We start from the raw sequence: 22,907 nt of genomic DNA, 5'->3' as shown, positions 1-22,907 counted from the left end.
GTAATGAGTGTGTGATAATACACTCAAACAAGAACTTAATGAGCCACAGGTAAGAAGTATTGCTACAAAAGCACTGCGGCTAAGGATGAGAAAACTTCATATACCCCCGACTGTGACTCTCCATAAACCATCCAGACAATGTTTTTAATCTGGAGAGTATTCTGATCAATAACTGCTTAACGACCTGAGAGACTCGTGGCAACATCTCTCGGAAAATATGTGAAATATGATGTAATATTGCAATGTACTGTAATGCACCAGTCCGTAGAGGAATGCATGGAGGCTTGTCCTCAGGTGCTACCAGGATTTAAGCTTCTCTAAACTATCCATACTCCCGAAATCTGCCGGATGTCGCATGAACTCGCACATTTTACAGAAACACAGGATTTTTCTCAAATAGTAACACTTTTGGCAGCCATGAAAGCTCCTCTGTCTGTGCCAGAGTGTAAAAAAAAAGCAACCGAGGAAAGTGAATGACAGAAAGGATAATCTAATTTTTGGTGTAATGCAACCATCTGACAAGAAGAATTCATGTGTCAAAGACAATATTCGGTTTTTCAGTACAGCAACAGATGTCTGGTACTGGCTTGTAGGCACAAAATCTACAGCATATGTCAATGTTTTTGTCAAAACTATTAACAATTTTGCTTAATTTAATTTCATCAAGAGAATGAAAGTTAGTAGGAACAGGGTTTTTAGTATAGGCTCTTTGTATTTATGAACTAGTGCTTTTGCCAAGACAACCAGGAGATGAGGTGAAGAGGTGATGCTCTCCATTAAAATTAAACTCTTTTGTCACTTATTACACAACAATTTCTGTAACTTTCTGTTTTTTTTCTGTTGGGTATTTTAAAAGGTTAGTTTGGATTTGCCAACCACCACTGACCGTAGTTACTACACTATCAGTAAGTACTTCATACAACCCCACTTAGTATAATCCAAACTATCTCATAAACAATTACCACATTTCACCTTCTCTACAGTATTTATATAACTGTAAACTGACTGCGACTCTTACTCACTGGATGCATGAGGCAGGTTGGCGAAGAACGTCTTGAGGCGACCAGCAAGCCACTCCATGCTCTCGTGAAGGTTGGCCAGAGCTTTCAGGTCACTGACGTCACGCAGGATCTCATTCTGAGGGATCAGCTTGTCTCCTAGGTTCCCGGTCAGCACCTCTGACTCCTTGGCAAACGCCGCCCTGAGTGATGCAGAGAGCAAGGATGTAAAACTTTTAGACACAATAGATTGTTGGCAAAGGGAAACGTAATTTGGCCATCGCTCAAGCACCAAGCAACCTCTATCAAAAATGACTGCTATCAAAAAAAAGTGCTGGAACAAATACATGCCTGGTGACTAAGAGCCATAACTATGAAAAGCCTATAATCAGTCTACAGTATTAAGTTATCTGAAGAAAACTACCAGTTACTGGTTTGCCGGTTGGACTTAAAATGTTTGGTCTGCAGAGGCTGTGCGTGTCTTACATAAATGCTATAACAGAGGCCAATTTTCAAAAGTTAAAACATAACAGATTGCTGGAAGGAATGGATGTGCAAATATCTGTGTGTTTATACAATATGTGTTTATTTGAAGAGAGTATTATAATAATCCCATGCTTATGTGCACAATGTGAACAATGTGTGGGACTGAATTTGGGCCATGACCTTAACAGTAATGCACAACTGTCTAAACTAGGTAAACACAAACAAGACAACAGCAGTAAGCTGGGGACGGGCAATTTGCAGAGAAAGAAGAAAAAAGGAAGAGGAGGAGGAAGATGAAAAAAAGGAAAAATGGAGAAAAAATGAAGGTCTGTCAGCAGGACTGTATGCACCATCATTATATAAAACTTCTTACATTAAAAATATATTTTAAATCACGAGTCTTTAATCTAAGTTAGAAATCATAGATGGTTCACACTATGACTTTCAACTCTGGTCTCGGGGGCACTGCTGTGCATGTTTCAGATGTTTCCCTCTTTCAACACACCTGATTCAGATGATCAGCTCGTCGTCAAGCCTCCGCAGAAGCCTGATGATTTGAATCATGTATGTGTGCAAGCAAGGAAACATCTGAAACAGCACAATGTCGGAGGATCGATTAGCATATTTAGTCTGCATCAGGGCTCATAACTCGCAACCTTACGGACCAAGGGCAGGACGTGATCTCATTCAGCTACCTGCCGAACGAGAAACCATAGATGGAATTCACCAACAAACCACACTACATCTACCATGACTTACATTATACATGATTTATTTTCATGAACACTGGAGATTTTTAGCAACAGTCTGCAGTAGCTGTTTATAGTGAAACACTCTGATGCACGTTGGGCATGATTTGATAAATCAAAAATTTGGCTGATTGATTGGAGGACTGCTTAAAGAGCAAAAACTGTGAGAGGAGATGGATCTAATCAGCTTAACATTTTTTGACAAAACAAACAAAAATAACTGTTTGGCTTAGGACTGGACTTCAGTGCAAAATTTGGTTTATTTTCATGCACGGGTAGGCAGATTTCCTGGTAGGAAGAGAAAGAAAAGGAAGAAGGAGAAGAAAAAGGAAAATGATAAGGCAAAGCAAAGTGAGGAGGAAAATGAGAGGGAAAATGAGACAGAGGAAGATGAAAATGAAAAGTAAAAGGAGGAGAATAACAACATTGGAAAAAACAAGAGGGTCCAGCAACACAGCTTCCTTCTTCCTGCTAAAGATGACTACCAGAAGAGGAAAGGAACACAAAAAAGTTGGACACAATGTTAAGAGAACTTTGTCATCATAGTGACTTTAAAAGGAAGGAGCTGAGAGTGGCTAAACAGTGGGTGGGAAAAAAAAACAACAGGTGATGGTGAACATTTAGAGACAGAAGTGGAACAGACGGCAGATAGTTACAGGGTGGAAAAACAAAGACATAGAGATCAAAACCCCCTTTTCACTGTATCTGCAGGCACTTGTGGTTTTGGAGGGATAATTGACTTTGGTTACTGGCGAGAAAAGCTGGAGACAGAGCAGGGAAGTTGGATAATCTCAACACCACAGTGCTGTGAACACATGGCACGTGAACCGGCCTCCAGAGTCACCAAGATGCCCACAAGTTCAAAATCCTTTGAACAACAAATGGGTACAAGAAAACAGCAGACACACAAATACATAGTCTCATCACAAATAGGCATGTGTAGCTTATTAATGAGGCTTTATTGAAGCACTGGGGTTGCCAGTCGTGTAGAAGCTAATCCCCCTTTCATAGTGATGAAAACATCTACGGCTCTTGAATCAAACAGCCTTATGGTCTTCCTCTTGCTATCTCTGAGCTCTCACCATGTGTGCGTGTGTGTGTGTCTGAGAAAGGCAGTGTGGGAGGGGGAGCGAGCACGCACACAACAGATTGACTTTCTTTGGCCACATAACCAATTTATTTATTTACTTTACTATTCCGCTCCGATGAGCTCCTGTGTTCCCTGAAGACTGCGCACATTCAAAGGCAATTTCGATAAGACTGACCCCCCCTCCCACCCGCCATCGTCTGCTCTCCTAATATTTTCCTATTTTCTTCGTCCCTCGTTTCCTCACTTCCTTCAGATAGAGGGTGTTTAAAAGAGCAATCATGGGTTATTTTATGGGTGCATCTTAGTCAACAAGAGAGGGTTCAATAATATGTGAATAAAGGAGTGAAGATGGGAGGGAGGGATTACTTGCCTGATTGCTCAAGTGTGAGTCACTGTCTACTTCTGCTTGTTTGGGTGTGTTGTGTGAGTGTACATGCTAGTATAGATTCTTTATGACAGAATCATAAATGTGTACAGTCATTGGTTGTGCATTTATATGAACTAGTACAGATGAGGAGTGTGTACCTAGTGAAGTCCTCTTCATCCTCTCTCTTCTGTCGTGTCTGTCTGGGTTGAGCCATATTTAACCAGTTAGGGAGCGACTGGAGCAGACGACTGATGTCCTCGTCTTTAGACCAGGAAGCACTGATGGTGAGCTTCTCCTCACACTGGACAATACCCCTGAGGACACACAGACAATGAAATGCAGCAAATGGTCATGCAAGTTATAATGTTACCATGCTAGAATGTTAAAGTTCTCCTCCAGACATGTTTTAAAAACTCTGCTGATTAATATTATGTTTAACATGGTTTACCACACAAAAAAAAAGTTTACACACCCCACCAGCCACTGACACTTACACAAGGCTGACCAGTGAAGGAGCAGTGCACGTCAAGATGGCTGAGAAGAAACATCAGAGAGATTCAGCCATTCATATTTGAGCCTCAGTCAGAGCCAGACTCAGTCTGTGCTTAGTGGTATCAGAATGAGAGGTACAGCTAGCATCTTTTATTTATGTTGTTTGTTAGCTTGTAACTGGCAGTGCCTGACACAACTAATGCTACCTCTCTCTCTGTCAACAAGCCTGTGCTGATCTGGAGGTTTCAGGCTTCGTTGCCTGCATTAAATTGATTGGCTTCTGTATTTTTTACGTACCAAACCTAGCTTGCCCAGGGTATGTCTGAATCTCAGATTTTAGGTAAGTGCACACACATCTCCCCAATCAGTAGAGGAATGTAAAAACACCTCTCTGATGATAAACTTTGTACAGATACAAGTCAGTATAGTCATGGTGAGACATTTTAGGGGACATGTCATGCCTGTAGCATTATGAATATGCTACATGCTCTTACTATTAATATATAACTGAGTTTGACATGAATTCATTCTTTAGTTTTAGAGGAATCCGGTCCTGAAATGAGGTGATTAAAATTCCCAATTCTTACCAGTTGGTGGTGCTGGATGAAAAGTCAGGGAATCACCAAAATTAACTGGATTAACCCTCAACACACCAAGAATGTCTACCCCAAATTTCATGGCAATACATACAAAGTTTGTGATTTTACTTGACACCATTTAGCCTTGCAGCAAATGCAGCTAGAAATTAATTAACTGCATAACACTAATATTCAGACAGGCAGACTAGTATCACTAATGGTCAGGTACTTGAACATGTGGTTCATGAGCATCTGTGCTGGCATTTAAAATGGTCTTACAACAGCTATGATTTGGTGTGAAGAGAAATTGAGGCAGACTGCCAACATGTATTTGCTTTGTGTGCATGTGTCTGGGCTGGAGAAACTGCTTGGATCTGCAATTAATATCATACTAATACCTTGTACAGGAGACACAAGTCCTCTAGGGGTTCACATCTACACGCACACAGAGTTGCTCATGTGTAAATGCACACAGGAGCGCATACATACACAAACACGACGACACATACACATTGGCAGCCGCCGTTGGGCCTGTCTTTATCGCTCGGAGGCCCCGGTGAGACTGAGGCTGACCTATGACAGAGTCCAGATGGACTCCCAGCAGTCTGTCAGTCCTTTCCTGCGTCTCCTGGCCCGTTCATCACTCCCTCTCTTATCCCTCCATATTCTCTAGGCCCCCCCTTTACCTGGCCAGGTGTTACATGCTCCCAGGGGAGCACGGATGGATGGCCTTTCACAGCACAAATGTTTGCATGACTGTCTTCAAGAACTAAGTCAAACCTAATTTCATATTCTAAAAAGTAAATGCTGCTGTGAGTGCTGTATAAAAATACACAAAAAATTGCTCATGATTTTCTTTTTTTGTTGTTGTTGTTGTTGGTGGTAAAAATGTCAAATATTGTAAGTGGACTAGATAAAACTCAAAGAATGCTCATATTAAGAGCGTGTTAATGTACACACAAGTATCTTTGTTATGATCAGGTTTTTGAAGAGTTTTGGTTATGCTCCTGGTTTCAGAAACGTGGATATGCTACTCTGATAGAAATCAGGATACTGTGACACGTAAACACCTTATCTCGGTTTCTGAACACTCTTTGTTGGTACAGAACCGAGTGGTTGTGATGGTGAGAAACCAAGAAGCAGCTCCACCAGGATGATCAGAAACCTGAATACTGTAAGAATCATGTATACTGCGATATGAATAACCAGGTTTCTTATTGCCTGAATCCAGACCTTTGAATCCACCCACTCCACAGTGTTGACTGATTCTCTGAATATGCAAATGGAGTGTTACAAGTTGACAGTTCTGTCGGATATCTGGCAAGGTTTCTTGTGTATATATCATATCCCAGAAGGGAACAAAACCAGGATAAAGTGCCTTTTCACACAAGACACATTTTTTTCTGTGATTACACACATTTTAATAATATTTTCCAAAGTTTAAATATCAGCAACTGAATTTTGCTGGTGATATTGTGGCTTTAATTTTTTGTTTTTGGACAAACAGTGTCACATCCAAAACATTCAACAGAGACAAGAATTTCAAAGACAATGTGGAGAGGAATGGCAAATGGCTTCAGTATGACGATGTTGCGTATATCAAGCTTCAACAGTCTATGAAAAACATCTTTTGTCTTTGTTTGTCTGGAACTGTTTACCAGTCATATATCCTGAAAAAAACATGTCTATGTTACAGTTTCAGCTCCTAAACCAAGCAGTGAAACTCACTAAGTTCTCCCCTCTTTCTCAATATTATAGGTGTACCCAGGTAAGTCTTTTTTTTTTAAGTAAAAGGAGCCCCACATCATGTTCACTTGATATCTTTTCTGCCACTGTGCTATTTTTTCAGAAGCGTAATAATTTGTTTGCAAAATCGTGTTGCTCTTGATTAAACAGTCAGGCACGACGACATTTTGCCTCTGAAATAGTCGAAATTTTGTGCTTGTGAAATTTTGTGCTTTAAGGCTAAAAACAGGATACTAGTTTGCATGTAAATGCATTCTGTTATTACGGCTTTTACATGTGCACAAGTATCCTGGGTTTTCAGTCTGTTTTTGACCATGTTATAGGGATGGAATTCATGTGGAACATAAAGAAATCTGGTTATTCATATCCCTGTATACCTATAGAAACCTAGGTAAGGTATTGTCCAGGTTTCTGAAACCAGGTTATGATGTTTACTCCAAAAACCCCAGCAAGTTAAGCCCTAGCAAGGGCCTATAAATCCTACTCAACACAAGCAACTGTAGAGAATTCAAATAATAAAAAAGAAAAATTGTGAGCTAGCTTTCCCCTTCTTTTACCTGTAGGCTGTGTTGCAGATTTCCTTGTACTCTTTCAGCTTGTCACAGACCATCTCAAGGAACTGGTTGGAGTAGGCACTCAGGTCTTGCATCAGGCTCATTAGATCCTGGATAGACTTCTCTACTACCACCGTGCTCTGAGGGCAGAAACAGGAGGAGACCAGTGAGTGTTTGGTTGGTTTAATTTGCACATAAAAATGCAGACTTTTTAAGAGAAAAACAGAGGTAAAAAGAGAAAAATATAAGAGGAGTAGATTTTAAGCTAGTGCCCAGTCAGATCCAGTCGGCTGTAGTGTCGATATAACAGGATGACTCCAACTTCACTTGTCTGTCTGTCACCTGCGGCTGGATGATGACTGGTGTTGGAGAGCTTGTCAGAAGTCGTAACACTGTACTGGTGCAATGGATGATTCTTTGTGTGTAAGTGAATCAGCGTGAGTGCACATATTTTTGTGTGTGTTTTGAACTTCTGTGCTGTGTGTGTTCTCAGGCTGAAAGTGAGTGTGTGTGCATTTGTCACAGTGCGCCCATCACCAGGAGCCACGGCAGGGCTGTGACAGCAGCCATTACAGATTAGCCACTCCTGCGTGACTAATAGCTGGCCCGGGAACAGCAGAGCGGCTTCATATCCCCAGACACTCTCACACACATACACACACAGCGAGCAAACTTTTCAAAACACACACCTTTGAGCAATTCAGGAGCTGTTAAATGAGATTACAACTCAGAATGTTCCCGTTTGCCTGCTCCCAGCACTTTACCAATCTATCCTACATCTCCAATAATAGTGATAACTCGCTATTAGACTAGTGATAGCCTCGCCACGTTCACTCTGAAACTCGCCACGACTGCGAAAGCAGTGCTGCGTGTCGAGCAGAGTAATCCCACAAAGATACACAGAGAGGGAATCTTAAACAGATGATTTCTATTCATCATTCATAGATTCTCGGTATTCATCTCCTCCTATGTAAACTTAACATAGAGTTCCATTGTTTAGGTGTGAAATGGAAAAATTAATAGCTTTGTCAAAGATGAATAAAATGGAAATCATCTGCGCCAGCGCCGGCGCCAACAACTTCAGGGGTAGAAGATATTGTAGGTATTTCAGGTATCGACCAAAATAACCCAAATGGTCAAAAGATACTTGATTTGATCATTTTTGCACCCCTATCTAGATAAAAGTGACTATTTTGTATGGTTTTGCTAACAGCCAATCACTGAAAGCATTGTTCTACTTAATGCAACATGTCACTGGCCCACCACCGCAGCAACTACAACCCATACAACCCAAACTGCTATTAGTATCGGAATCACTTTAAGGATAATGGTACTGGTATCGTCGGTTATTGCCAGCTATTTGGATAATCGATTAATCATTTTGTGTCATTTTTAAGTCCCAGATCTGCATGATACAATGGCCAGAAATATCTCTGTTATTTCAGAGTAATAGTAATAAGGGATGTATTGACAACAAAATCTTGAGGTATGATAAAACTACGCTAAAATGTCCACAATACAAGATATAAATCACAATATTAAAAAACAAAGAAAAATCAAGACAGGAAAAAATGTCCTTAAATAAATTATAAATCTTATGAGTATAGCATTTTTGTTTTTCCTTGTAACTTAAAGTGCTTCTGTTTTCCTACTTTAGTAAAATAAAAGTAGCCAGCCATGACCTTAGCATGTGGAAAAAATTGGTATATATTGTCTCTGAATGAATGAATTACACATGTAAAAATGCAAAACAAAAACAATGCAGCAGTCAGTAGTAGTTTTTTATAAAACAAAATAAAATACAAATAATAAAATAAAAAATTAACTATGGAATAGCATGGTAGATATCAGTCCAGTATCAAGACTTTTTTTTTAAAATCATGTTATTTCATCCCTAGGGTTAATAAATCATTTTTTAAAATCCACTCTAATATTCAAGGCCAGTTGTGAGCGTCCAAAGCGGATGAAAGGACTGTAGGGGGCAGTAGTGACTGCAGAGTAATTGATCATCAAAAAATATGGAGAGACTCCTGATGTGATAGAATGACATTAATATTAATAGCTCTTTCTGTGTTTCACTTTCCCCTTTGCTCATTCTGTCACAAGCAGGCAGGCAAGCATGCACACACATACACATATACACAAAAACACACACACACAAACACACACACACACACACACAGCAGCCACTCCACTGAGGGAAGTAATGATCCATAGCAGTGCCCATGCCCATGGAGTGCTAACCAAGGCCTTGTCTCTGCCAAGGGAGCACCCTTTACTGTCCATGCCTGACTCCCTGTCAGCCTGCCAGGGTAGGAAGAAATACATAGAGCCTGCAGGAGGGCTAGCTGTTAGTGCATCACTGGCAGCAGCTACCACAGCGTCTTAGTGTAGGCTGGTGGTACTGTAAATAACACAGTTAAAAAAAAAAAAAAGAAGAAGAAAAAGCAATAACGCGCTGCCAACTTCTGTTACCGTGACTACGGTGATAATGCAGTGATAATGATATGCTACTTTTATGTTCCCTGAAGGGAAAATCTTTTTTTTTTTTTTTTTACTTGCCAACTCAGGAGGGTCAGGTTGTAGGGTCAGCACCGCTGAGGCTGCGAGGGAATCAGTGGGTGGCTCAGGGAAACTTCACCATGACTGACTGCTTCAGTCAGTATAAATGGAGTCCATTACAGTTTTTATGACCTACTTGACTTTGCAAGCATTGGATTATTTAGATAAATTAAATCGGATTGATTTGTAGGCACGCAACTATTCTTTTGGGGGAAGTAGACTGCTGCAACAGCAGAAACTATTAGGATACATCAAGAAACTACAATTACCGCCTTACTGTTGTATGCCTCCGCCAACCAGCCAGTTTACATCCATGTCTGTCAAGACTCATATATGTAGTGAAGACTTTGACGGAATTTAATAAAAGGCGTTCAGTTTATTTTTTGGCAAATGCCACCAGCAACAGCTGTTGCTGGCGCAGAGTACAGTACTTAATTTAAGTAAATGGTATACATAAGAATAGTGTAAATGTAGAATACAAAACAACAACAACTGATACTGTCATTTGAATTCTGCTATACTAGAAAATAATTAATTTATAATATAATGTGTAGCAGCTGGATTTTTAAACACTGAAACAGACAGAAATTCAATATCAGAATTTTTGAAAAACCTTAAAAAAAATTAACAAAAACAACATTTGGATCTTTAGAGCTAATAATAACAGGCTGTTGTCAAAACATTCATGTGTAGTCAGAATTATAACAGTGACACTGCAGTGTTGATGCCTCGACTTTGAGGACATGAAGCTCAATAGCAGGCCAAGCCAGCGAATGGAGAAGAGTAAACAATGGATGCCCGATCCATTACTCCTGCTCTAACAAATGCTCTTGCGCTCAGCTCCCTTGTCTAATTCTGCTCATTTAACACAGTCATTTGTCTCAGGCAGCAGAAATCATTAAAAAGTAATCAAGGGACAGATTGAGAAAGGGAGGGCTGAGGGAGACCGAGTGAGAGTGGTAGAGCAAGCGTGTTCTGCTACGTCTCCTCTATCTTACTTGACCGTTACATTAGGAGACAACACCCACTGTGGAGGCTCCTCCGTCTATGTCTGTCTCACTCGCTCCCTCTCCCTTTCTAATGTTTCACGCTTAAAAGGTCAACAATACTGCGCGATCATGTGAAAATCACCCATATTTCTCTCATAATTCCACTTCACGGCACTGCATTACCCCTGAAACTGAGCTTGGTTGCACTTTGCCTCTGCTCTTTTACATCATTACTACGTAAAAAGCATAGTCATCAAGGAAAATTAGACTTACGTGTTGCAAATGGATCTCAGAAATTTGCTGGGGTAAACTGCTGTCGTTGAGAGTGAAATGAAGGCCACAGCCATAGAGGTTTAATGACAGCAACAAGGCAGTGCTAGCACTCAGAATGGCGCCTCAGCGGAAAAAAAAAGCTGTTAATGTACGGTCATCACTACAGAAAACATCCTGAGCTGGTGCTAAAAGTAGTTATTTCCTTTGGCTGAGTGAGTAAAAAGCAAAACACAGGGACACGACATTAATACAGTACAAATGCAGGAGTATAATCGCTAAACTCCTCTGTGTTGCTGTATTTTGTTGGCTAAATGTGAGGTGTCATCCTGAGGTATAAAAGAAGGTACGAGGAGAAAGTGCATTTTATTTACTCAAGCTCAGTCGGGCTAAGTACATGCTGTGTGTGACTGGCAGTTTGTTTCTTGAGGCAGGCGTTCTCATGTTTTTTTTCTCAGCTGAGGACTCTTTACAAAACAGACTAGAATTACCGCCTCGTGGTTGTAACCAGTCACCTCGCCATTTACATCCATGTCCGTCCAGACTCATATAATTTATGTAGCACAGACTTTTGAGGGAATTTAAGATGTCACGCTGAATTGGACCTTTGTCCTTTTGGATATAAAATCATCACTTCATCATTTGACCACAAAAATCTAATCAGTTCATCTTTATGTCCAAATGGATGTTTGTACCAAGTTTGAAGAAATTCACTCAAGGCGTTCTTGAGATATCACCTTCATGAGAATGGGACCGTCATGAGGTCATACTGACCACCAAAATCTAAGCAGTTGATTCTTTTTTGTGACTATAATTATAAATTACAATTTATCAAAATATCTCATTGTGCTAATATTTTGTGTATTAATTCATAGTTGTAGATTGTTTATTAGAAATTAATCTATGAACTATTTTAGATTTTAAAAATTAAATATTAATATATTTGAGAACCACTGTCTTAAGGTTTTTACAATGTGTTTTCTAAGCTTTTGAGGTGAAGGGGGGACTTAAGGGCCTCAGGTTTGAATTGGAAACGGATCAGGGGTTTCCCCATTAAAATAGCGGGGAGCCCCCTCAAGGTTGAGCTGGGGTCAGAGTTTTTAACCCCCTGCTCTTTGCCGTTTCACTCATACCCTGACCCCAAACCGCTGACTCGTGTAATGTCTACGCCGTGCCATTCACATGTGTGACCAAGGGTTGCCAAAATAATACACACTCAGCGGCGCGTGAACACAACTGCGCACGCCCACGCAAACAAGAACACATGCAAAGATAACCCCTGTCTGCCCCCTTTCCCACGCATACACACACACGGACTGACTGTCCCTCTCCTGGGTAAACGGGGAGCCGGGCGTGAGTGGGACATCGCCTTGACAGATCATTCATCAACGTCAGAGTAGAGCCACACTTCGAAGACTCCCCTGACACACACCGGATGGCCCTCATGCTTGTGCCCGCTCAACTGCAACACATGCTTCTTTGTATGTGTGTGCATGGGAGTGGGTTTGTATTCAAGTTTGTTTATGCTCTGACAACTAGGCAGTGTGCCTTTGTGTACTGAAGTGTGTATACTGTCAAAAAAAACCAAGAAAAACATGGTAAAGCAGAGCTCCATGGTAGCTGGCTATCATTAAACGATTCATTTTGGACTGAAGGAAGTGAAACAATGAAGAAATATACATGATGTTCACAGTGTGGCTGTAAAAACATGTCACAGTGAAGTAAACAGACATATACAGCAGTGTGCGGACCAAATTGAGTTATTAAAAGAACGCATCTTCTCTTTCACCTCCACCATCATGGCTTCTAATGCAAGGCTTAATGCAGTGTTTGTAAGTGATCTAATTGAGAGATGAGGAGCAATATCACACTTGGCTGATTACAGATGGGCTTCCATATTACACACCCCCTATTCACACCCACACAAAAAACACAAACGCAGAGTGATATATGAAGCGTCTGCATATGCTGATCCTAGGAATCACCCAAGAGTTCAGATTTGTCATTTGATTCCACAAAGTAACTCAAAAATCAATTTCACTAATCGGCCCATGATCCTCTTGGCGTTTTTACAACCACTGTTGCCTTCTGGTAGATGTGAGACGGTTGTCCTTAACATTTTGGACATTTACTGTGTTATTATTATCAGTTATTCTAAATTATTAAAGGTACAATCTGTAAGTTCTACCATTTGTTGTCTTCACCGTTAAACAACCCTCACTGCCAATAAAAATCCATCCGATATAATAGAAGCAGTGTTCTCGGATGAGGTAATACACTTAAGTTTCATTCACGTTACGTTTAGTCACGTTCACTGACTTTAGCTCCAGCATATTCTTTTTTCCCAAAAGTCACAGCATCCAGAGGCTAGTGGGAAACACCTCGTTACCTTGGATAAATCAACATTTTACATTTTAATGTGAGATTTAGGTGTCTAGTGGTACACAAAATTCATGGTCCAGTATGTGTCTTGATTTCAGGGCAATGGTTCAGTATGTTTTTGGTATAGCAGGGAAAACAAAAAGCTTTCATGTAACTTTAGTTGGTTGAAACTAGGGCTGCACAATATGTTAAAAAGTCATATTGTGATTATTTTGCATGAAATTGCGATCATGATATGTAATACGATTAGTGGGAATAGCGATTTTTGCATTACAATTTTCCTGCATGGTGTAAAGCCCTCTGCAACAAACTCAGCTGCAATATTTGCAAAACTTTCAACTCCGATAACAGCCAAAAAAATGCTAACGTGTCTGACAATGACATCGAACTATGATGCCATATTATTCCGACTGATTTTTACTGATTTATTTCAACTCTTGTTTATTATCACCAAAATGATAATGAATTGATGTTATCAGCAAGAAAATAATATGAAATAAGATATAAAGTTGCAAATGTAGTTTCAATGACAGTCCACACTTGATATAATCTAGATTGCTTTGTGTAACTGTTAAATTGCTTGGAAATTATGTTTCATGCAATTTGCAATCTGTAACTAGTTGTGTGAAAGTTTCACTGTGCAAAGCCAGACTAAGAAAGTGAAAGAGAAATTATAATGTAGTTTAATGTGTTCTGTGGAGGCTCTATGTTCCTTTCTGTGCCCCATTAGGCCCATATGGAGCCATTGTATTGCCGCACAGACATAAAGGCGCGTGCACACGCACACACACACAACTAAATGTGTGCCCACTGCAACACAAAGATTGTCATTTGCAAATTCAGAGCACCGACTTGCTTCTAAAAATTCAAGCTGTAACTTTTATCAGGCGCCCACAGCCAAAACCTTCTTTCCTTCAAACCAAAGGGCATGTTTGTGGTAGAGCTGACATTTCAACTTCTCTCTCTCTAACTCACTCACTCCAAAGGCAAAGATTATGTCTCGTTACACACAGAGACTCTGTCAGTGGCAGCGCTGCATGATGTGAACCTGTACTACCCTAGGCTGTAGTTGGTGAGGCTGTTTTCTTCACTCATTTAAATGCTCTCACTGTCACAACCGCACACGCACACACACACTATGTATAATATATATCTATTATAATGATATAAATATATAAAAAGCAGAAACAAAGCACAGCTGTGTCACATTTGTGAGAGGGGAACATTTCCATGGAGGAGGCAGGTTGGGGGCCCAGGGCAGCTGGGCGCGAGCCTCAGGAGTATATGTGTTTGGTGTGAGATAACCAGGCGAAGGTGGGTGGTGGGGATTGTTACACCTTGAGCGGTGAGAAAGGAAGCAGAACAGAAATAAGACTTTTAGGGGAGCTAGACTCAAAAAACAGAAATTTAATTTATCAGGATTTGACTTTATTTAGTAGGAGAAAAGTGACATCTTCTGCATTCTTGAACGAGAGCAAACACCTTATGAAAAAAAGACTATTAGATATTATAGTGTGTGACATCCACTACAGTATGCATGGCTATTATTCCAATACAAATACATGCAAATATACCTGAATTAAAAAAATGAAAATGAGTCAAAGAAACTTGATTGAATAATAAATAACGCAAATATATAATTTTCTAATTAACTCACTAAGAATCGGCAGTAAGACAGGGAGGCTGGCACAAGGTGAGGTATAATGTTAACACAAATGCTATTTGAGTTTGATCTTATTCATTTCTAATTTAATGAATAAACATCCTTATATGATGGACCAGAAATAACCGCTGAATTCCAGTTCCTTTTAAATTAGATTAAACATTCATTACAATTCAAAGTCACGTGTTTTGGTGCACTTCATTTGTGTAATTGTACAATGTTCTTTTCAAAGTGTATCTATGCTCAGTGGGGCTGGTTATTGGTACTCAATATCTAAAGCATTGACCGAAATAACCGAGTACCAAGTAAAGCTGGGTGACTGGACGATTATACTGGCTATCAGTTGTTTTGTCATGATTTTTGTCATTTTATTTAGCAAATTTATTGATCTGCAGGGTGAGAGCGACTGCTCAGTGACACACTCTCATTCAGCGGCACAGTACACGGCCACTGAGCGAGGAGACGAGTGCAATGAGCTGGAGGACGAATGGGAGAAAAAAAGCCTGTAGAGCCACACTATTTTCCCATTGTTTTTTTGTATGGTTTTACTCGCAGCCAATCACCCCCAGCGTTTTTCAGTTTATTGAGTGTGATTGGCTCACTACTGCAGTTACATATACAGCCTGAGGTGATTGAGTGTGGTGTATTTGACAGAGTAAAATTAATGAATTAGATTATTAAAATTAAAATTTTTCAGAGCGCGAGAGTGAATCTGACCAGTCTGAGATACTGCTACATCATCTAAGTTCATGTAAGGCTGGGCTGAGAATATAAAGTCAAATAATCCTCTGAAAGCCGCCATGTTGTCTCGGCGATTACAACTTTGTCTCTCTTGGTAGTGGAGGAAAGGGAGATTGCAAGGACTCATTTCAAGTGCAGCCAAAATTGCTGCGAGTAAGAGCGGTATTTTTTTTTTTATTGAGGTGCCTCATTCCTTGATAACTCTTAACAGCTGTAAAATTGTCAACTGGATGCTTACACACAATCCATTTCATGACAGATAATGTAGTAGAGGGCTCCAGAAACTATTTGGACTAAATGGAAAAGCGTTTAGATTATTTATTTTACTGTGAAAGGGCCTATTCTGGCAGAATTAAAATGGGTGTTTGTGCAGTTTCACTGAGATTCTCTTTGTAACCTGGGAATGGCTTTTCGTTTTATTTCTGGTAATGTTTGTGACGTGCATTTCTTTGTGGGGGTCGTGCATGTGTGTATACAAACCTAGCCTCTTCCCTCCTTCCTCCCACTCCCACTTGTGCTCCAATCACAGGGCACGGCTGATGCAGCTAACAGGTGTATTGTGTCGTGATTGCTGTGTCTGTTGATGGGAGCAGGGTGCTGAGAGTCTCCTTAATAAAGAGAAGCCCCCACCCCATGCTCTAATCTCCGCTGTGTGGATCTGTGTGGGTGTGCATGTGTGTGTGTGTGTGTGACAGGGTGTTTATAGTGGGGCAGCTGGGAGCCAATCAACAGGAAGCGATCAGCAATAAACATTGCCTACACACATCATCAGAAATAAAAAGGTCAGTGTCATTACAGTTACTAGAGGTGGATGTGCAAGTGCATGCTCAAGTAACACGTGCGTGTGTGTGCGTGTGTGTGTGTGTGTGTGCCTGTTTCCACCCTCCTCTCTCACTAAGCTACATGTGAATATGAATTTTAAAAGGTCAACATCATTAGCAGGCCATTGGCAGCTGAATGTATCTGCAATACAGTGAGCGTTCTGGCAGCTGACAGTGACTACGTTTATATGCACACTAATTTTCCACTATTATTCAGAATATGAGAATATTCTGATTTTGATACAGGTCATGTACTGTACGTAGCATATTTTGTTTGGGTATTCTATATCAGGACTTATTCGGAACTGGCATTTTCTGACTAAGACGTGTGGGATACTCTGATATTATTTAGGTTTGAGGCACACTCTTTGGACTGGGTTTTTTACCACAGTTTGCAAAGCCCACATTTCTGGCGGAAACAAGAAACACACCTTGTTTTAAATATTATTAAAGATCTGGGCATCAAAAGGATTTTGGATGCATGCAAATATCACAATGCCAGTGGTTGAGTGAGACTGTCTTGGTACAGCTGAACACGTTTGCCACAGGTAGAAAACAATTACTACATTAACTATTTCTAATTAATATTTTGACACAAAGAAGCAAAATGGCTTAAGCGGCTCCAGATGTTCTACTTTTCCATAATTGAGTATGCATAGCTACATGTAAACAGCAATATTAGTGGAATATTAATTTTCATTGGCCAAGTAATAAGCTTAGTAGTACCATAAGGCTCAGTCATAGGTCCAGTCATCAGGAGACGTGGCATCAGTTTTCACAGTTATGCCGATGATATTCAACCTTGATGATGACACAAGCCCAATTAATGATCTTCCTGAGTGAAGTGAGTCTGGTCTAAGACCTGCGGTGAGGCGGCCTTTAGACGCTATAGCATGAGAAAAGCAGAGAGTGAGGATATCTTTAAAAAAAAACTTAAAACACTCCTTTTCAGCCTGACTTTTAAAAACTCTGGGTAAATTTAACTTGCATTTTACTGTTATTTTTATCTCCTATTTATATGAGTTTCTTAGGTTTTTATTTGTTTGGTGTTTTTATTTGAACTCATGCTCTTTTAGCCCTTTTTTATGTTAAGGACTTCAAGTTGCATTTGATGTATGACTGGGGAATATTGCTTTTTCAGAATAAAAATAAGAACTGGAATATTTTGTGCATGTAAACATAGTCAGTGAGTGAATGAAATCCGTTTTTATATGGCTCCTGGACAAGTTATGTGTGTGCATACAAACACAGCTGAAACAGACAAATACATGTGTATTGAATGATTAACAAATGCGTGGACACTTTCTGCACAAACATACACACGAAAACACACATATGCAAATACAAAAGGAGTAGTTAGCTGCTATTGTTTGGAGACACAGGGGACAAAGCTGAATGATACTTAGCTGGAAAGAGAGGCCCAATGTGTAATGTAATTATGGCTCTGGTGTGGTCTTGGCTGATGAAGTAAACAAGCAGAAAACAAACAATTCATCTGCACTCATGGACTCTCTGACAAACACAAACGCATCCTACGAGTGGGACGTGCAGGTGGCTCAACACCACTGTCTTCTGGGCAGAGAAAAGCGTCCGTCTGTTTATTGTTTTGGTGGGTTTGTCTCACTCCACCTGTGTAAAGCTGCATGCGCACGATGTGTGTATGCCTGTATGTTAGTGTGTCACAAAGGGAACACGAGAGGGGGGGGTTCTACCAAGATTAATGGAGCCAATCTCAAGAGCTATCCAACAGAGTGACCATACCCTCCGTATCCCACTTTCTTCCTCTGTTCTATTCCCCATTTCTCTCCCCCTCTGCCGTTTTCCCTCGATCTAACTCTAATTAAATGAATCAATCAGAGGCAAGACCAAAGCTGGACAGATAGCATCACACTGCTAGGGCTAACCGTGTGTATGTTTGTGTGTTAGCGGGGATAAAGAATGCGAGAAAAACAAGAATAAAAGGGGAATAACTATGTTCACCATAGATGAAAGGTAGAGACCAACAAAGACGTCAAGCAAGCAAGAGAAAAAGCTGGGTATCAAATAAGCCAAAGTCATAAATAAACATAAAGAAGTCAGCTTGGTTGCCCTCTTCCTTGCTTTAGCACCACTGCTCCTCCAGAGACTTATCAGCCGAGGCTATGCTATCACACAGACACATGAATGGACGTTAACCTTTCCCTCTGAACTATATACTGTCCCAGTCAGTCCTTATCTCATGCTCCTAGTGGACAATATATAGCTGGTGTCAGCCTCATAATCATATCATTATTATGTAATATATGTACATGATATATAAAGGCAGTATTTGACACTGCTGCTGCCTTGTGATAGGCAAATCAGTGCCCGTATCGATATTACTTATTAACCTATAAGCCCAGACTGCATGTGTATTGCTCATTATGGGCTGTTTAAGCAGCTAAAGCGTGATATTCACCTTGACTCTTATGCAGTGTTTCCACAAAGTCACTTTGTCCATTTCTACTGGTGAGATATCACTGACAAAGGGTCAAATAATTCATACACCAAAAATGCATTTAATAATATAGGTCCACTAGAAAAGTTAATACTATGGAAATGCATCCATAAATATTCTCTTCATGCTGCAAGGGGCTAGCAAAAATAGGCCAGAGGTAAACCCATCACATATGACAGGCCTATTCAATTACTTTTTTAAAGGGGCCAGATTTTAAAAAAGTAAAGTGCCAAGGGGCCTGATATTCAAATCTTCAATGTCTGACCTTTAAAGTTAGGAATTTAAACATGTAAAACAAAGCACCTTTCAGCTTTGTACTTTTGTCCTCTTCATTAGTTCTCGCAATCTGAAAAGAAATGTTATGCACCAAAGTACAAGAAAAAGCAATGCACCTTTGTAATAATAGATTAGGAAATAGCTTGTTGTTTTCATAAACCCAGTGTCGCATTTAACATATTTTTTTTAATTCAGTTTGACTCCCTCTGCTTAAACAGTGTTAAAATGTTTAAAATAATACATCTCTGTGCCTAAAGCTATAGTATATAAAATAATAACAAAATAAAAAATTACATAAAAAATTATACATAAAAAGTCTGTACGCCATGTTTCAATCAAAAAAGAAACAAAAAAACTAATCATACGGCAGTTGTTGTAAACCACCATCCCGCCACAATGTGTTTCTTTATCACCGTGGTTAGAAAAAATACATACTGTCACAGTCCTACTCTGTTGTTAAGCACAGAGACACTTATTATTTTAAAAAATTATAACTCAGACTGTTAAAGCCGTGGGAATTTAGGAGAGTCAAACTGAATGAAAAAAAGATGTTCAACACGTTTTAATGAACACAATATTGCAACAACAAGTTACTTCTAATCTAGGATTACAAAGGTGCATTGTTTTTTCCTGAGCCTTTGTACAAAATGTTTCTTTTTCAGCTGTAAGAACTAATGAAGTGGAAAAGCAAATAAAACAGTGCATTCTTTTACATATTTGAATTCCTAATTTTACAGGTCAGACAAAGGAAATGTAAACGTCCAGACTGCAGGCACTTTACTTTTTTCCAAATCTGGCCCTTTAAAAAAAGTAATTGAATAGGCCTGTTTTATTATGGCAGAGGGCCAGAAATGTCAAAGCTGTGATAGAGTGATGCAGCTTACTGTGTACCCACGAGTCTTAAAAAAAACATATCTGTGCGCGCTGGCATATGCATGCACGCTATTACGCTTCTGCTTGGCTCTAAAACTCCTCAGCCCAATTCCAGAACATACAAAACCACACATGCCGAACGCTAATGTCTTCCTCCAGTTCGAACTGTCGCACGCATTAATATGTGCATCAGTGGCTGCAGAGAGCAGATGCGTCCATAAAATGTGCTCCCCTATGGTGTCCCGTATGTGGCTCCAGCCAAGGTGTATGAGACAGTGTGTTTAATGTGGTGTAGCAATATTGAGCTCTCTCTGACACCAGTGGTGTGTGTCCCTCTCTGATAACACCTGGCACAGAAAGTGTCATGGTACTTAAAGGGAGCACATATGTGCACACAAAGATGCTCACACTCAAACTCTGCAGACACAAAGGCGCACAAGCACACACATGACCACATCTGTTCCATTATTAGAAACTCTAGCAACCATTATATAGTACTCTCACTATAACCTTTAATTATCTATTGCAGTTACAGAGTTGGTGGATTTATCATCTGACCAGGCAGAAGTTCCTCTTGTGCAAACTCAGTTCAAAAACCTACTTTATTTCATACTTTCTGGATAAAAAGGTGTCCAGGCCCTTTATCAAAAGCTCTCATGACAACTAAATGAATAAAAACTCCAAACTGAGGAAGAGAGCAGTTTCTCATAACAGTGACACTGTGGATGAAGGCCATCAAAGAAAGCAGTGGGAAGGCTCTCAAATTGGAGACCAAAAAAACAAGCACACACAGGTAGCAAAACAGACCCACATGGATACAAATACACACATGAAAAAGTGCTGAAAACACACACCAATGCCACCATGACCCTAGAATGTGAATGGCAGGAGAAGAAGAGTGGAAGGCTCTTTTATTTAGCCCAATTAAAAAGGCAAAAAGCCCAAACAAAAGGAGTGTTTTATTGCACTCCCCACTATCAGCAGAAAGGCTCATTAGCCACAGCAGCATAATTAGCAAGATGCTGCACTCCTCGTTAAGGAGGGGCCCGAGCCGTAAACAAACCCCGCTGAACTCCAGACGCCCACGGTCTCTCTTTCTGTAATGATCTGCCACCGCTGTTCCCTCCCTGTGAGAGAACCAGGCACACAGACAGGAAGGCTCTGACAGAAACAAACACACACTGACAACACACGTATCCAAGGAATGCTACACAAACACCCACAGCACAAACAAACTACCTCTCTGGGACACTGTCTTCCTTGACAACTGCGTGGACAAAAGCACATGCACACACATCACACACGGACCTGTCAAAAAAATATGTGTGCGTGAGAAACATACTTTCATACAATACTGTCGACACAGAGAGCCATACTCCACCAAACATCCAGAATATCTGACAGCTGAGACATATAAAAATCTTGCCAACTGTCTGGATCTTGACTTTGGCACTGCTGTAATCTTCAACCTGCCATGAGCCTGCTTTGAATAAGAAAGGCTGCCAAAATCAGCAAGATGAGCCCGTGTGGTTAAACGTGGTGCAGTTAATTAGGCAGTCAATATCATTTAATTTTTCTAGTTAAATTTCTGCTTCATATCTGTGTTTATCGGTTGCTATTTGGACCATTTCTCTGGACAAATGTTTCAAATTTTGTTTTGCGAAAAACAAATGAAATCCCATTTATCTCTGTTGGATTGGGGTGGCAGAGATGACTATTTCAAAACATCAGGAAACCAAATCTGGTTTGCAAAATACCACCAGAAATAAGGGAGGGAATATTCTATTAAATAAATTTAAAAGAATATTAAATGTTAAACTGACCACTTTCACAGGAAATAATAAGTCTTAGGTAGACCAGGGATGTAACAATATATCAAATATTGTAATGCGATTAAAAAAATGTCACAGATTTTTATTTTATTTTTTTTTATTTTACAAAACAACTGCTACTGACTGTTGCATTTCTTTTGTTTTGCAAAAGAAACAAAATAATAAATAAATAATACAATAATAAATAATTCAAGCATTAATTGCTAAAGACAATTCACATGCTAAGTCTAGTTTTATTTTATTTTATTAAAAAAGGAATGCAGAAGCATGCGCTGTAGATTTATTATTTCTTAAAGAGAAACCAGCTTGCGAAACATATTTAAAAGCAAGCTAAACAATTATTTCTATACTTAAGCCTGATAAAGCCTGGGACTGTATTTTGCATTTTGCACATATTCATTGCTGCTCTGCTGCAGTTCTTTTAAAATGTTGTATTTTCCTTGACTTAATGCATTCTGTAGACTATTGTCAACGTTAATTTCTTTATTATTATTCATTAGGTTGTATTTTCCATCTAATGCTATGCATTCTATTTTCATCTATATTTTTATCCTGCTTTCGTTATGTGCCTGATACAAGTACACAGACAAATAAATACTTTAACACATACAGAGAGCTTGTACTGCACAGAAAGATATCTCTAAAAATAAGGACAAGCACAGCAAAGCAAAGCTGTTTTCCTTGTTGCTAGCGTTGGTCATGCAGAGACACAGTCTTCAAGTCTGTGTGTGTCATGTGTGGCTGCAGAGTGCATTTCAGCCAAAAACCCTCTACTTCTCTGGTTATGTCAGCAATCATAATCACAGTCTTGCTCGCTGTAGAAAACAGCCCTGGGAAAGAGAGAGTGGTAGATACAAGTGTTTGTGCGTACGTGTGCGTGTGTATGTGTAGGTGTATATGACCACCAGTTAGCAACTGCTACAAACTCAAAGATCAAGCACTATTTCAACCGCAATTATGAT

The 22,907-nt window shown here is 39.8% G+C and overlaps 1 protein-coding gene across 1 annotated transcript in view; it reads right to left on the bottom strand.

Moving 5' to 3' along the window:
• exoc4 (exocyst complex component 4) overlaps positions 1 to 22,907 on the bottom strand; it is a 153,606-nt gene that overhangs the window by 32,305 nt on the left and 98,394 nt on the right. The window contains exons 14-16 of the mRNA XM_084710580.1: positions 7,064 to 7,200; positions 3,849 to 4,004; positions 1,023 to 1,201 (exon numbers count right to left, since the gene is read on the bottom strand). Of these exons, the coding sequence (XP_084566706.1) occupies positions 1,023 to 1,201; positions 3,849 to 4,004; positions 7,064 to 7,200 (472 nt within the window). The remainder of the gene's footprint in view (positions 1 to 1,022; positions 1,202 to 3,848; positions 4,005 to 7,063; positions 7,201 to 22,907) is intronic.

This window comes from Lutjanus erythropterus, chromosome 22 (assembly GCF_056507025.1).
Source record: "Lutjanus erythropterus isolate fLutEry1 chromosome 22, fLutEry1.hap2, whole genome shotgun sequence".
Lineage (NCBI taxonomy): Eukaryota > Metazoa > Chordata > Actinopteri > Lutjaniformes > Lutjanidae > Lutjanus > Lutjanus erythropterus.
This window is presented reverse-complemented; position numbering and strand designations above follow the sequence as displayed.